The sequence below is a fragment of the Ovis canadensis genome, chromosome 1 (genome assembly GCF_042477335.2).
Source record: "Ovis canadensis isolate MfBH-ARS-UI-01 breed Bighorn chromosome 1, ARS-UI_OviCan_v2, whole genome shotgun sequence".
In the NCBI taxonomy this organism is placed as follows: Eukaryota; Metazoa; Chordata; class Mammalia; order Artiodactyla; family Bovidae; genus Ovis; species Ovis canadensis.
In genome coordinates, this window is record NC_091245.1 from 16,318,213 (window position 1) to 16,332,530 (window position 14,318).

General features: G+C 38.8%; 1 protein-coding gene across 25 annotated transcripts in view; it reads right to left on the reverse strand.

Moving 5' to 3' along the window:
- The window catches only part of SCMH1 (Scm polycomb group protein homolog 1), a 216,712-nt gene that overhangs the window by 85,789 nt on the left and 116,605 nt on the right, over positions 1-14,318 (reverse strand). For 14 of the 25 annotated variants that reach the window (XM_069588061.2, XM_069587931.2, XM_069588053.2 and 11 more), the window contains 2 exons: positions 12,977-13,065; positions 6,829-7,072 (listed from right to left, as the gene is read on the reverse strand). In XM_069588061.2, coding sequence (XP_069444162.1) covers positions 6,829-7,072; positions 12,977-13,065 — 333 coding nt within the window. Of the gene's footprint in view, positions 1-4,471; positions 4,628-6,828; positions 7,073-12,976; positions 13,066-14,318 lie in introns of all 25 variants that reach the window. The other 11 variants (XM_069587894.2, XM_069587886.2, XM_069587899.2 and 8 more) reach the window with 1 other exon arrangement.

Here is a 14,318-nt window from a genome sequence, read left to right on the forward strand (position 1 = left end):
AGATATGAGGGAAGATGGGGCTGTTCTACAACTATTGCATAGATGGATGAATAAAGGCCAGAATTTCTAGATGCAATTAAAGTACAACGCCACAGCTGGAATAATGACAAAGATATTGTGTGTGCGTGTGTGTAGGGAGGAATCGGTATATTCAACAAAGGCAAAGCTCGGAACTAGTTATGTCTGAGAGGGGAAAAAGGGAAAACTGCCAAATGGCCAAGTGGTGGTCGTCCTCATTAAGGGTCCTGAAGAATTTGATTCACTTATTAATCAACAGGCTCATGCCTTTTCTGACAGGGTACTGAACATACCTTCTCAGGAGACAGGAAGAATATACCAACTGCTTGAAGCTTCCTGTAGAGAGGACATTCTCCTGTTTGCTGTGGCTTAGTAGAAAAAGAATTTGGGTGGAAGGGCAGGGGGTGTTCCAGGTGTAAAGGTGTAAGTGTGTTTTGTGAGAGAGAAGTGAGTGAACATGAGTTCAAAGACAGCCCTTTCTGGAGACGAGAGTCCTTTGTTACTCTTATTTTTGGCCACAAGTTTCCAAGACTTAGAACAATAGTTTAAATTAATTTTAATCTGCTTTTAAAATTACAGTAGCCCTCTCACTTTTGTGCCTCAGTGAAGAATGGCTTTAGATGATGGTGAACAGAAATGAAATCAGAAAATATAGTATGATTTATTTCACTCAATAAATATTACTGAATAACTACTATGGCCCAAGTGCTGGGGATATAAAGATGAAGTTAATAAATTGGTCCCACTTAACAAGGACTCCAAGTAGACATGAATCCTAACCTTCTAGACAGGGTAGAAAGAATTATCTTCATACTAAAAAACTTATTTCACAGGCTGCAGGGATAACTTGGTTAAATCAATAAAATAGTTGTGATAGGTATTGAAATAAACTTTAAGAACTTACATTTCAGCTTCTTTATTCAAAGACTATCCCCTCACCCCATCTTATCTTCTCACCACTCTCCACTGGCCTGGGAGTGTGAGCACACATTCACAAAACTATAAACTCTAAAGGCAGGATTCCTACAAATTTATCCAATGACTAGCCCCTAGTCATGACAATATTTAAACTTGAATGAATGGCTGGCTGAAGAAAATCAGGCCATTAGTTGACCAATAGCCTCAGTTGTGTTATTCTTGCCTCTACTTAGTTTTTCCCTGCACAATTTAGGATTCCAGTTTAACCAACTCTCTCTTTCTGACCCAGAATTCCAAAGTTATTACAAAATAGTTTCCTATGCAGTTTTACAACAGAAAGAGAACATCCATCCATAAAGTATGGGACACACTTTTAAATGTTACACAGAGGAAAAAAGGAAGATGTATTCTGAAAGTTTTAAGTATCAAATTCTTACTCTCCAGGTCAGGGTAATACTCCTGTGGCTCTTACTCTCCAGGTCAGAGTAATACTCCTGTGGCACTTTAGCCACAGCACTAAAACAGATTCTGAAATGTTCTCTTTGTTTGACGCCACAGGTAGAAAGGGTAGACCAAAAGGGTAAAGGAGGCCTGGTTGACCATTTACTCCAACAGGTGTGCTCAAGGGCCACACTTCTATTGGACCCCCATATCTGCATCAGCATAGAGAGCAGTCAGACCAAGCTTACACTATATTAAGTGCAAGAGACTGGTGTACAGTCCAGAATAATAATATACAATAAAATATATAATAAAAATGTAAACATGAAGTAGCTGCGATCTCATTATATAGGAAGCTAAGCTATAATCTGAAACTGTCTTGCCCACATGCAATCAGAACAAAGGAGAGGGAGTTAATTAGATTATCAAGTACCTAATTAACATTATAGTCACACCAAATGGACTGAGTTTTTTGTTTTTTTAATTTTGAAAAGTACAGTTTACCTCTGTTTTCTTCTAAGTCAGATACAAAGAGTGATCAGCCGGAAAAAAAAAAAAAAAGCTTCTGCTTTTTATAACAAGTACCCTGGATTGGCTGCAAGCTTAGCATCTGAAGCCCATCAGAAGTGGCTCGGCCCAGGAGTTTAGGACCTAAAAAGGTTTACTACTGGCTTTGCAAAGGAGAAACAGCTAGCATGAAGGATCCCCTTAGAGAGGAAGAGCCCTATGTGGCTGGGGTACAGAGGTAGGCAGGGGTGAGATGAGCATCTGGGATCAAGTAGAAGACAGTCAAAGGAGTCATCTTTTACCCACTGTCAGAGGTCAGGAACCTGTACAGTACACAGGGGTATTAGGATGCTCAAGGACCATCTAGTTCAATCTCTTGCTTTAGGAGTGACTTGCTCAAAGACATAAAACAAATTTGTGTCCAGCTGGGACTAGACTCCCGTTCAATTCTCTGATGTTACACTACACAGCTTATGCCAAAACCCAAGGTCTCAAATGAAGCTTTGAAGAGAGCCCAAAGGAGAATGAGAGAGTACAGGGGAAGACTATGAAGATAATATGGCTAAAATGATGGCCTTGATAGCTGATCTTACTAAAAATCTCATGGCTTCTCCCTCTAGACTCAGAGATCAACAGAACTAAGTCACTTAATCCTTTGAACTTTGCTTTTCTTATAAATAGAATGTATCTAACTGTAACAGAGTTCAAAGTTAGCAAAAGATACAAAGAAATAATGTGTGTGAAAGAACATTAAACGAATATTGACATTTTTCCCACTCACTGTGGGTAAGAAACAATCCTATAGTACCTGAATTTTTTAACATTTGCACACTAATGACCAGAAGGTAGAAAAGAAAGAGGAGATAGGATGATCAGAAAGAGAACAGGCTTACACATAGAGAACATCTTGTTTTGTGAAATGAATTGAGTAATCACATTTTTTCCAAGTTGTATCACTTGTTTCTCAGCCAGGACACTGAATGGCCCAAGTTCTGCTATTACTAAAAGCTGCGTTATAAAATCAACTGAGGGTATGAGGTGGGGGAGGAGAGAGTTGCTGGAGGAAACAATCCAGCTGCTGGGATAAGGACTGAAGGTCCTGATCTGGAAATGCCAACTGGAATAACCTCCTACCTTCTGAGCTGGTCCTTCTGGTCATCTATTAAAAATCTAAAATCTCCAGAGACACACTGAAGGGAAGGAAAAGAGCCAGCAAACAACTTTGGAATCATCAGCCACACGGTGTGCCATATTTCTTATCAGCATGATGCACAGTCAGAAAAAAAATGTGAGTCCAGAAGACTCTCCTGCTCCTCTAGCTTTTGAGAATCACCCAATTGCTGTAGGAGACTTACTAGTCAAAATAGCAGAGTTACTCTAACCAAGGAAGTAAGAAACCTAACCTACTAACTGAATATGGCTGGGGGCCCCAAGGCTTATCCTGTTTTAGTCTCAAGTAAGCAAAAATGACTCCACTGTGACTTTCAAGGCACTTCTTTTCTTGCTATTTCCACAGAGATATTATCTCATAGACTCTGTAGAGGGAGGGCAATGCATGTCTCACACTGACCCCACATTTGTTTCTTGGAGCATTTAGAGGTGTAGCACTTTTCCAGGCAGAAAGTCTGTCTTCTCTCCTCCATGCTGCCCCCATCTCAAGTTCTCTCCACTCAGTGCCACCAACCTACTCCAAGAAACCCTAAATTTTCCTTGTCCACAGTCACCATGATACAACCCATTTTCTATAAACCAGCCCAAATGAGGTCTTAAATAACAGCTTTATTGATGTGTACTTCACATACCATGAAATTCACCTTTGAAAGTGTTTTTAGCAAACTCAGAGTTGTGGGAATATCATCCCTGACTTTAGAACACATTCATCATCCCCAAAAGAAATCTCATACCCATTAGCAGTCACTTCCCATTTCCTCTTCCTCCCAAGCCCCCTAAAACCACTATTTTGTCTCTCGGTTTTGCCTATTCTGGACGTTTCATATAACTGCAATTATACAATGCGTGGTCTTTAGTGACTGGCTTTTTCACTTAGCATAATGTTTTTAAGGTAAGTGATTGGCTTTTTCACTTAGTATAATGTTTTTAAGGTACATTTATGTTGTAGCACAAACCAGTACTTCATATTTTTTTAATTGTCAATAAATAAATAATTTATTTCATGTGAATATAACACATTGTGTTCATCTTGTCATCAGATGGATAGTTGGGATATTCCAATTTTTTGGCCATTATGAATAATGCTGCCATGAAGTTCAAGTTACATTTTTGTGTGGACATATAATTTCTATTTTCTTGGGTATATACCTACAAGTAGACTTGCTAGGTCACAGATAACTCCATGTTTAACATTTTGAGAAACTTCCAAACTGTTTTCAAAGTGGCTGCAGCAGTTTAGAATATGACCAGAAACATATGAGAGTTCCAATTTCTCTACATTCTCACCAACACTTATTACTGTCTGTCTTTAGATTATATCCACACCCATGGGTGTAAAGTGGTATCTCACTGTGGCTTGGATTTGCATTTCCCTAATGACTACTGATGTTGAGCATCTTTTCAAGTGCTTACTGACCTTTTGTATATTTCCTTGCTTGCTTGCTAAGTCGCTTCAGTTGTGTCCGACTCTGTGCGACCCCACAGACAGCAGCCCACCAGGCTCCCCTGTCCCTGGGATTCTCCAGGCAAGAACAATGGAGTGGGTTGCCATTTCCTTCTCCAATGCGTGAAACTGAAAAGTGAAAGTGAAGTCACTTAGTCGTGTCTGACTCTTCGTGACCCCATGGACTGCAGCCCACCAGGTTCCTCCGTCAATGGGATTTTCCAGGCAAGAGTACTGGAGTGGGGTGCCATCGCCTTCTCCGATATTTCCTTAGGAGAAATGTTTAAGTCCTTTGTCCATCTTCTCAACGGGGTTATTTATCTTTTTTTATTGTTGAGTCATACATGCTCTTTTGTATTCTTGGACACAAGCGCAAGTGATTTTTTTTTAAAGTAAATCAGATTTTGTTACTCCTTCTGATGATTCCCCATTATGTTTAGGATAAAATCCAAATTATCACTCTGGCTTATAAGGTCCTACATGATTGTGCCACTTTGCCCCTCCCACGGTACACTGTGGCCAGAGCAGTATTCTTTCTGCCCTTGAAACATAATAAACTCATTCATGTCTCAGTACCATTGTAAGTATGTCACATCTGCTTGCTTGGAATTCTCTTTCCTTGCATGGCTTCTTTTTGTCATCGAATTCAAATATCAATCATCTTTTTGGACAATTTTTTCTAAAAAGAAATTGTATCCAAAAAGTTCCCCCTCCACAAAAAGGAACAGTGAACTTTTAGGGATGATGGGTATGTTCATTATCTTGATTAAAGTAATGGTTTCATGGATATATATATGTGTGTGTCAAAACTTTTCAAACTGTATACTTTAAATATGTGCAACTTATTTTACTTCTGCTGCTCTGCTCAGTCGCTTCAGTCGTGTTCGACTCTGTGCGACCCCAGAGACGGCAGCCCACCAGGCTCCCCCGTCCCTGGGATTCTCCAGGCAAGAACGCTGGAATCGGTTGCCATTTCCTTCTCCAATGCATGAAAGTGAAAACTGAAAGGGAAGTTGCTTAGTCGTGTCTGACTCTTCGCGACCCCATGGACCACAGCCTACCAGGCTCCTCTGTCCATGGGATTTTCCAGGCAAGAGTACTGGAGTGGGGTGCCATCGCCTTCTCCATATTTTACTTTAATTATATTCAATAAAGCTGTTAAATGAATCCCTTCACAGTCACTATCTTATTATACTTTATTTCCTTAGGAAAAATTGTCTATCTGAAATCATCTTGTTTATTTCTTGATTTAAATGTATATTGACTATCTCATCCCTCTAAAATGAAAGTGTCATGAGGGCACTTGATGAATGCTTTTCATCTTTGTAGCTACTGTATCCTGAGTTTGGCTCACAATTGGGTACTACATAAATATTTGGCTAATTGAATGAATGAATCTGATAGAGGTTTAGAAATGAAACCCACAGACAACAGGAAGGGTGACTTTCTATTCTCTCAGATTTACCAGTACTTTTAGGAATGAGATTCTTCCTGTTTATTTTCTTTATTAAGAGCTACCTCAAAGTTTATCCTGGATGGTCTCCGACATCATGACCATCAGAAATATCATTGACTGTTAACTATCCTGTGGTACTATTCTAGTATTTTATGTATACTCTCCCACTAGTAGCAGTTATTTTAATAATAAGAGTATAATAATAATAAGAATATAGCATATTACATAGTAAGTATAATAAATACTATTATATTAATATAGAATAACAGCAGCAGTAATACAATGAAAACATTTGTTTAGCATTTGGTGTTTGCCAGACATTATGTAACCATTTTGCCCAGGTAACCTCATTTATAAAGTAGGTATTCTTTTATAGATGAGGAATTTTGAGGTTTAGAGAGGTCAACTAACTGACCAAAAAGCCACACAGCTGGGAAAAGGCAGAGATGGACTTCAAATCTATCTTACATCTAAGCCCATGGTTTTTCCATTAAACTACAGTGCTGGTTAAGTATTTTTATGTAATACAATGTTACTCCAGCTCAATTACAAAGTTGGGGTGTGCACCTCAAGAATGATACTATTCAAACTCTGGAACAGTCCAGGAATAAGAGTAAGAGGGAGGAGAAGCTAGCTGCTTGAGAATAAACCAAGGTATTTGAGCAAGGAAATTTTACTTTATGCCACACTCTGTGTATATCCTCACGCGATGTTTAAACTCTTTCTGTTTCTGACTGCTCTTGACTGGATGTTGGTTGCTGGCCCCTGATCCTCCTTTGCCTGTGAGTGAAGTTTACTGGTGAAGGGATGCTGACCATGGGAGATCTAGGCAGGCTCCCTTAGTAACCTGGGTTCCGACTTTACAAGCCTTTACCTTTAGTGCCAGGTGGCTGCAGGTTGTCTCCAGTCAAGGAACACCAGCCCACAGGGAAGATGTCACGGGAGTCGAAGCGGCACCAGTAGTCAAAGGCCCCTCGCCACCCATCGAAAGTGACAAGCACCTCCGAGCCCCGCACTTCCCCAATAGTGGCTGGGCAAATGAAATGAGGGTTCTTCCTGTCCACAGCTTCTAGCTTCATTCCCATTTTGAAGAAGTTGTGAGAAGGTGACGGTGGTTCCTAGATGAGAGACAAGAGATATACAGACCTAGATACAAAGAGAGAGACTATGTATGCCAAGAAACTGGTACTTCATTGGGATGATTAGAAAGTGCTATGTAAGATTTACAATGGAACTTTAGACTTTCCTTTAAATGAATTTCAAAATATACCAAAGTATTACTTTGTTAATTCTAATATTTTGACATTTTTGCTTTGGGTCTTTTTTTTTTCAAGAAATAAAAGGTAACAGGTAAGGCTGAATCCTCCTTTGTGCCCTTCCCTATGCATATTTTTATACTTTACTATGTGTGTGTGTATATACTGCTGCTGCTGCTAAGTCACTTCAGTCGTGTCCATGCCATTTCCTTCTCCAATGAATGAAAGCGAAAAGTGAAAGTGAAGTTGCTCAAGTCGTATCCAACTCTTAGTGACCCCATGGACTCCTCCATCCATGGGATTTTCCAGGCAAGAGTACTGGAGTGGGGTGCCAAATTATATATATAATTTGCACACTTTAAAATTTTATATAAATAGTATTATAGTGAACATATCATTCTACAACTTGCTTTTTTTGGTTCAACACTGGTTTTGAAATGTAACCATGTTGTAAATTTAGCTCGAGTTTAACTGCTAATAGTACTCCATTACATCATAATTTATTTCCACTCTTTCAGCAGACATGTAATGTTGTTTTGAATTGTTTACTATTTCAAAAGAGTTTTCACAGCCATTCTTATGGCTGTGAAATTGTTGTTTCTTATTGTTGTTTCTTTTTTCACATGTGGGAGGATTTTTTTTCAGTGTGTATACCTAAGAGTAGAATTGTTGGGTTATAGGTCGGAGAAGGCAATGGCACCCCACTCCAGTACTCTTGCCAGGAAAATCCCATGGATGGAGGAGCCTGGTGGGCTGCAGTCCATGGGGTCGCTAAGAGTCGGACACAACTGAGCGGCTTCCCTTTCACTTTTCACTTTAATGCACTGGAGAAGGAAATGGCAACCCACTCCAGTGTTCTTGCCTGGAGAATCCCAGGGATGGAGAAGCCTGGTGGGCTGCCGTCTTTGGGGTCGCACAGAGTCAGACATGACTGAAGCGACTTAGCAGCAGCAGCAGCAGCAGCAGCAGGATGGATATATGGGCTTCCCTGATGGCTCAGATGGTAGAGAATCTGCCTATGATGCAGGAGACCCAAGTTCAATCCCTGGGTCGGGAAGATTCCCTGGAGAAGGGAATGGCTACCCACTCTAGTATTCTTGCCTGGAGAATTCATCTTCCACTTTATTAAATATTGTTAAACTGCCCTCCAAAGCAGCTGGAACACTGTGAACTCTCTCCAGTAGTGTAGCTAGTTCTTGGGTGCTGATTTGCAATGCAGTTGCATAAAGTTTCCAAAAATTGTTGTATACTCTGTTTCCCTTTGTCTTACTGTCTCATCCTGTACCAATAACATAGTCTTTTTAAGTGGGTATCTGGAAGAAAAAGTCCCTCTACTTTGTTATTGTTCACTATTGTTTTGGCTATTCTTTCTCCTCGATCTTTCATACGAATTTCAGGATCAGTTCTTCAAGTTCCATAGGAAAATCCTATTTGTATTTTGACTAGAATCCCAGTGAATTTATAATTTGGGAAAAAATAACTTTTGTATGTATGATACTGAGCCTTTCCTTCCATGAACATAGCATTTTCCATATGTTAAGTATTCTTTAATGGAGATTTCATCTTCAGTATAAGTTTAAAAATTCCTTATAAATATCTCATATTTTACTGACATTTTTCTAGCCATACTGTAACCTATTGCTATCTTAAAGAGCATCTTCAAAAATTTCATTTTCAAATCACTTATTAAATAGGAATGACTTTATTTTTTAAAACTGATTTAAAATTGATGAAGAATTGATGGTTCTGAACTGTGGTGTTGGAGAAGACTCTTCAGAGTCCCTTGGACAGCAAAGAGATCCAACCAGTCCATCCTCAAGGAAATCAGTCCTGAATATTCACTGGAAGGACTGATGCTGAAGCTGAAACTCCAGTACTTTGGTGACCTGATGAGCAGAACTGACTCATTTGAAAAGACCCTGATGCTGGAAAAAATTGAAGGCTGGAGGAGAAGGGGATGACAGAGGATGAGATGGTTGGATGGCATCACCAACTCAATGGACATGAGTTTAGGTAAACTCTGGGAGTCGGTGATGGTCAGGGAGGCCTGGTGTGCTGCAGTCCATGGGGTCCAAAAGAGTCGGACATGACTGAGCAACTGAACTGAACTGAACTGATTTATAACTCATTAGCTTATGCTGATTGATAACTTTTTTGTCTTGTCTATTTGATTTATCAATTATTGAGAGATGTGTATTAAAATATCCTCTAACGATTGTGGATTGTCTAATTTTTCCACGTAATTCTGTCAAATTTTGCTTTGTCTATTTGAGGCTATGTTTTTTAGGACCATGTGTAACTTTCATCTTCTTAGTGACCTATTCTTTTTTTAATCATTAGATAGTAACTTCTTTAATGCTTTTTAGTACCAAAGTCTTCTCTGTCTAATTTCAGTACAGTTAACACCAGCTTTATTTTGATAAAGGTTTGCCTGGTATATGTTTTATATTCTTTTATTTTTAACACCTTTGTGTCATATTTCAGCAATGTCTCTTGTAAACAGCATGCAGCTAGATTTAAAAACAATCTGATCTATGTCTGACTAAACTGATGAGTTTAACTTCTCATAGCTGACATATTAAATTTATTATAATTATCATTTCTAAATATCATTTCTATTTAACTTATTTTTCAAGTTGTACCTTTAACTTCTTTTTTCTCCTTAACAATCAACTGAATTTTCTTCCCTTTTCCCCTTTCCATTGATTCAGATGTTAATCATTCTATATTTAATCTTTTGGTGGATCCCCTTCAGATCATAACTGTACAGCTGACATAATTAAGTCTAAAATTTATCCTTAATTAAACAATACTAGGACCTCTGAATATTTAAATTACTCCTGAGTTAACAGGTGTTGGATAATTTAGTTCCACACTGTTACAGTGCCAACTGATCACTTTTGCTACTATAACTGTTTATACAGTTATAGGCAATGATTGTTTAGTTACACTCACACGCTAACCTATCTTTCCCTAGCACTACATTTTACATCTCATTCTTACTTTCCAGGTTCAATTATCTTCTTGAAACATACTCTTCAATTGTTCTTTCAGTGAATGTATTTATATTAATTTGCTGAAAATGTCTTGATTTTGCATTCATTCTGAAGTAACAGTAGAATTAGACATAAAATTCTAGGTGGACAACCATTTTTTTCTTAATTCTTTGAAGGTATTATTCTATTACCTTTTGCCTCGTACTACTGCTGTCAAGAAATGTGTTTTCAGCCTAACTGCAATGCCTTTGAAGGTTCAGTCTGCGTCGTGAAAGCTGCAGATATGGAGAGCTTGCTGTACTACACCATTTTATATAAAGGAGTTGAGTGTGTGTGGATCTCTGTATTCAGGGGTTCCTGTAACATAGATACTGAGGATGACTGTATTCTGTGTGATTATTTGCTCAGATCTTTTGACTTCAGTTATTCCACAATGTTTTAAAGTATACATTTGTCTTTATCACACATTCTGGAAAATTCTGCCATTATCTTTTCAAATATCGACTCTTTTATTCTAGAATTCATGTTCAGCATATATCGGACCTTCTGATATTATTATCTTTATCTTTTCTCTTTAATATTTTCCATCTCTTCATCTCTCTGTATTGCACTCTGGAGAAATTCCTCACATATGTCTTAAAGTTAATTCTTATCTAGGTCTAAGTTGCCTAAATACCTATCTAAGATTTTTATTTTATTTTTAATTTTTAAAAGATTTTTAAATTTAATGGTTTCATTTTAGATATTCAATTTGCTTTTTTAAACTTTGTCTTTAAAGAATAGAGGTTTGTACTTTCCTCATTTTAAAATTCCTTTTCTTTAAAAAAATTTTTTTAATATAAATTTATTTATTTTAATTGGAGGTTAATTACTTTACAATACTGTATTGGTTTTGCCATACATCAACATGAATCCGCCATGGGTGTACACGTGTTCCCTATCCTGAACCCCTCTCCCTCTTCCCTCCCCATACCATCCCTCTGGGTCATCCCAGTGCACCAGCCCCAAGCATCTAGTATCATACATCGAACCTGGACTGATTCTTTAATCATCTTCAAATACTTATTTTAAAATTTCTATCTGATGTTTCTATTATCTGAAACTCCTTGAGGTTATAGTTTTACTGTTTGTTGTGTCTACTGATGTTTCATCATGAAGGATTTGTTTTGAGAGTTTGAGGGCTCTGGATTATGAACTGAACTGAACTGAACTGATTTTCAATGGTACTTCACTTTTGAGACTTCTACGACATCTGGGTTGAAAAAACCAAACCCTCTAGAGAGGTTTTGGGTTTCCTTCTGCCAGGCACTCAGAAATATCCCTCTCCAATACCGGGGTTCTGAGACAACACAGGCATTATATCTGAACCTTGGATTTCCACGGGGGAAAGCTTTTATCAGAAGAATGACTCAGTTCCCCTACCCATGGCCCAGGCGGGGCCTCTTCCTGGTCTTTTCACTGAGGAGTAAACATTTGAGGGATCCATTTGTTTTTTCATGTGGCTGTCCCAGGTCCATTTTCTGCCTTGCATGGGCCCAAGGCTTCAACTTCTATCTAACTCTAGTTGTTAAAAGACAAGGTCCTTAAAAAGTCAGACTGGCAAAGCCCCTTAAGGCATCAGCACATTCAGTACACCTAACACTCTGGTTTTCCTTCTTCATTTTGGCCTTGGCGAATTCTCTTACTTCCTAGGAAGATCAGTAAAGCATTTAAAAGAATACTTGTTGGCCCCTACCTCCCACCATTCTGAGGTACTCTCCAGTGGAAGGATTTCAAATTGCCCAGTATACTGTATTCTGGGAACCATGGTGCTCTCAGGTTTTAGACTTAAATGGCATCATGTTATGCTAAGTCACTTCAGTCACATCCGACTCTTTGCAATGCCAAGGACTGTAGTCTTCCAGGCTTCTCTGTCCATGGGATTCTCCAGGGAAGACTTCTCCAGGGTGGGTTGCCGTTTCCTTCTCCAGGGGATCTTCCCAACCCAGGGATCGACCCTAGATCTCTTACATCTCCTGCACTGGCAGGAGGGTTCTTTACCACTAGTGCCACCTGAAAAGCCCAAACAGCAGCACAAGTAATGCTAATTCAGGCTCCTTTATAGTAACTCCAACCTCATGAAAGATCAACTGAGAGGAGACTGACTGCCTTTTCCCTTGAAAAACCAGGGAAAACAAATACAGGTTTCTAATTCCTGTTCTACCACTTACTAGTCATGTGGTCTCGGGCAAGCTTCTTATTTGAGTGTTTTGTTTCCTTAACTACCAAACCAAAATAATAATTCTTGCTTCGTAAAGTTAACTGTGGGTATTAAATGAGATAGTGTATATAAACCCCAAACATACTGCAGGCACTTAAAAAATAGTCTGCTTCCTTCCTCTCTGTCTAGAAGATGGATGTTATGGAATTCCATAAGAATAGCCTTTAGATTTATATTACATTTTATATGTTTTACTGACAAAAAATGTCTAACTTCTTAATAACCCTGTGAGATAGACAGAAATCCACATTACAGATGAGGTCAAAACTTATTATCAGAAGAGAAATAAGAAATCCCCAAACCCAGAAATCCTACCTTACAATCTAGTATTTCTCTGGGGATAATTGCTGCTTCATAAGGCACTTTAAAAATCCTTCTGCTGAACTAGTTTCTGAAAAGGCATCCTCAGGCCATAAATATAATGCAGACATCAGAGGCTTGGTAATTGAAAGGATGTACGCATTTGACCTTAAGTAATTTGGAGCTGGTGATAGCTGAGGAACACCGTACCTTGTGGAAAATCCTGATGGGAGCCATCTCTGCTCCATTTAGCGTCTTCAAAAGGAACATGGGCCAAGAGGAAGCATTCAGCCGAAATCCTGCAGCAAACATAACGGGCAACAGATAAAAAAATACATCTCAAAGGGAACTGCGATACCAAGTTTTCCTTTGGGAATCCAGCTACTCCTGCCACAACCTATGCTGTGATAGTTACAGACTGTTAGGAAAGGACTTAAAGGTTAAGCAGAGAAAATGCCTCATTAGACAGATGAGAAAATGAGGCACATAAGAGGGAATGTAACTTGCTCAAGGTAATGTTGCAGAGGTAGTAGTAAAGTCCCCAACTAAGTTCCCTGACACCAAGACAGGTATTATAGAACGTACATCATAATGCCTGAAAGGTTTCCTTGAAAAATCCAAAACAGATGTGTGATAGGAATAACAAATACTTAGAAATGATCTAGACACTACAGTGTGAAAGGGGATATAATCTCTTAAGAAGAAACCAAATATGTCTGATAAATTCAATATACAAGTAAAACTTTTTGGTTTATCTCAATATAAATACACTTTCACTCTCTCACTTTCTCTTTTCCCCTCTCTCACACATATACAGAATACAAAAAAACTTTTGGATATTCATTTTTACTTAACGAAGGATCAGGCTTCATGACGAAGATGAAAGGGGTTATTTTATTCAAAAACATTCATTTTCCAAAAGAGTCAAAGGAAGCCTAGAGAGGTTAATTGTCCATTGTCATTCCTCAATGACAAGTCATTGGAAAAGATCCCGATGTTGGGAAAGACGGAAGACAAAAGGAGAAAGGGGAAGCAGAGGATGAAATGGTTAGATAGCATCACCAACTAAATGGACATGAATTTTAGCAAACTCTGGATGACAATGGGGAACAGAGGAGCCTGGTGACCTAGTGACTGAGTAACAAGTCAAGAATATACTATTTAATTAATAAATTGTAAGAATAAGATCATTATTATATTTTCCAATTAGAGCTCCAAGTGCTCTCTTCAATTTGGCTTCAACCTTCAACTTGAGATACCAAAATCTAGTGCCTTTTGATAATCTCCCAGTCAACCTCAGCTCTCCTGTTCCTGACAAAGGACAGACAGGTTGAACCAGAGCTGCACAGCCAGAAATAGCAACAACAATATCTGATTACTGTGTACTTCACTGTGGGCCAGATACTGTGCCAGGCACTTTCTACTGGTTATCTAATTTAATCCTCAACACAATCTGCTGCTGCAGCTAAGTCACTTCAGTCGTGTCTGACTCTGTGCGACTCCATAGACAGCAGCCCACCAGGCTCCCCGGTCCCTGGGATTCTCCAGGCAA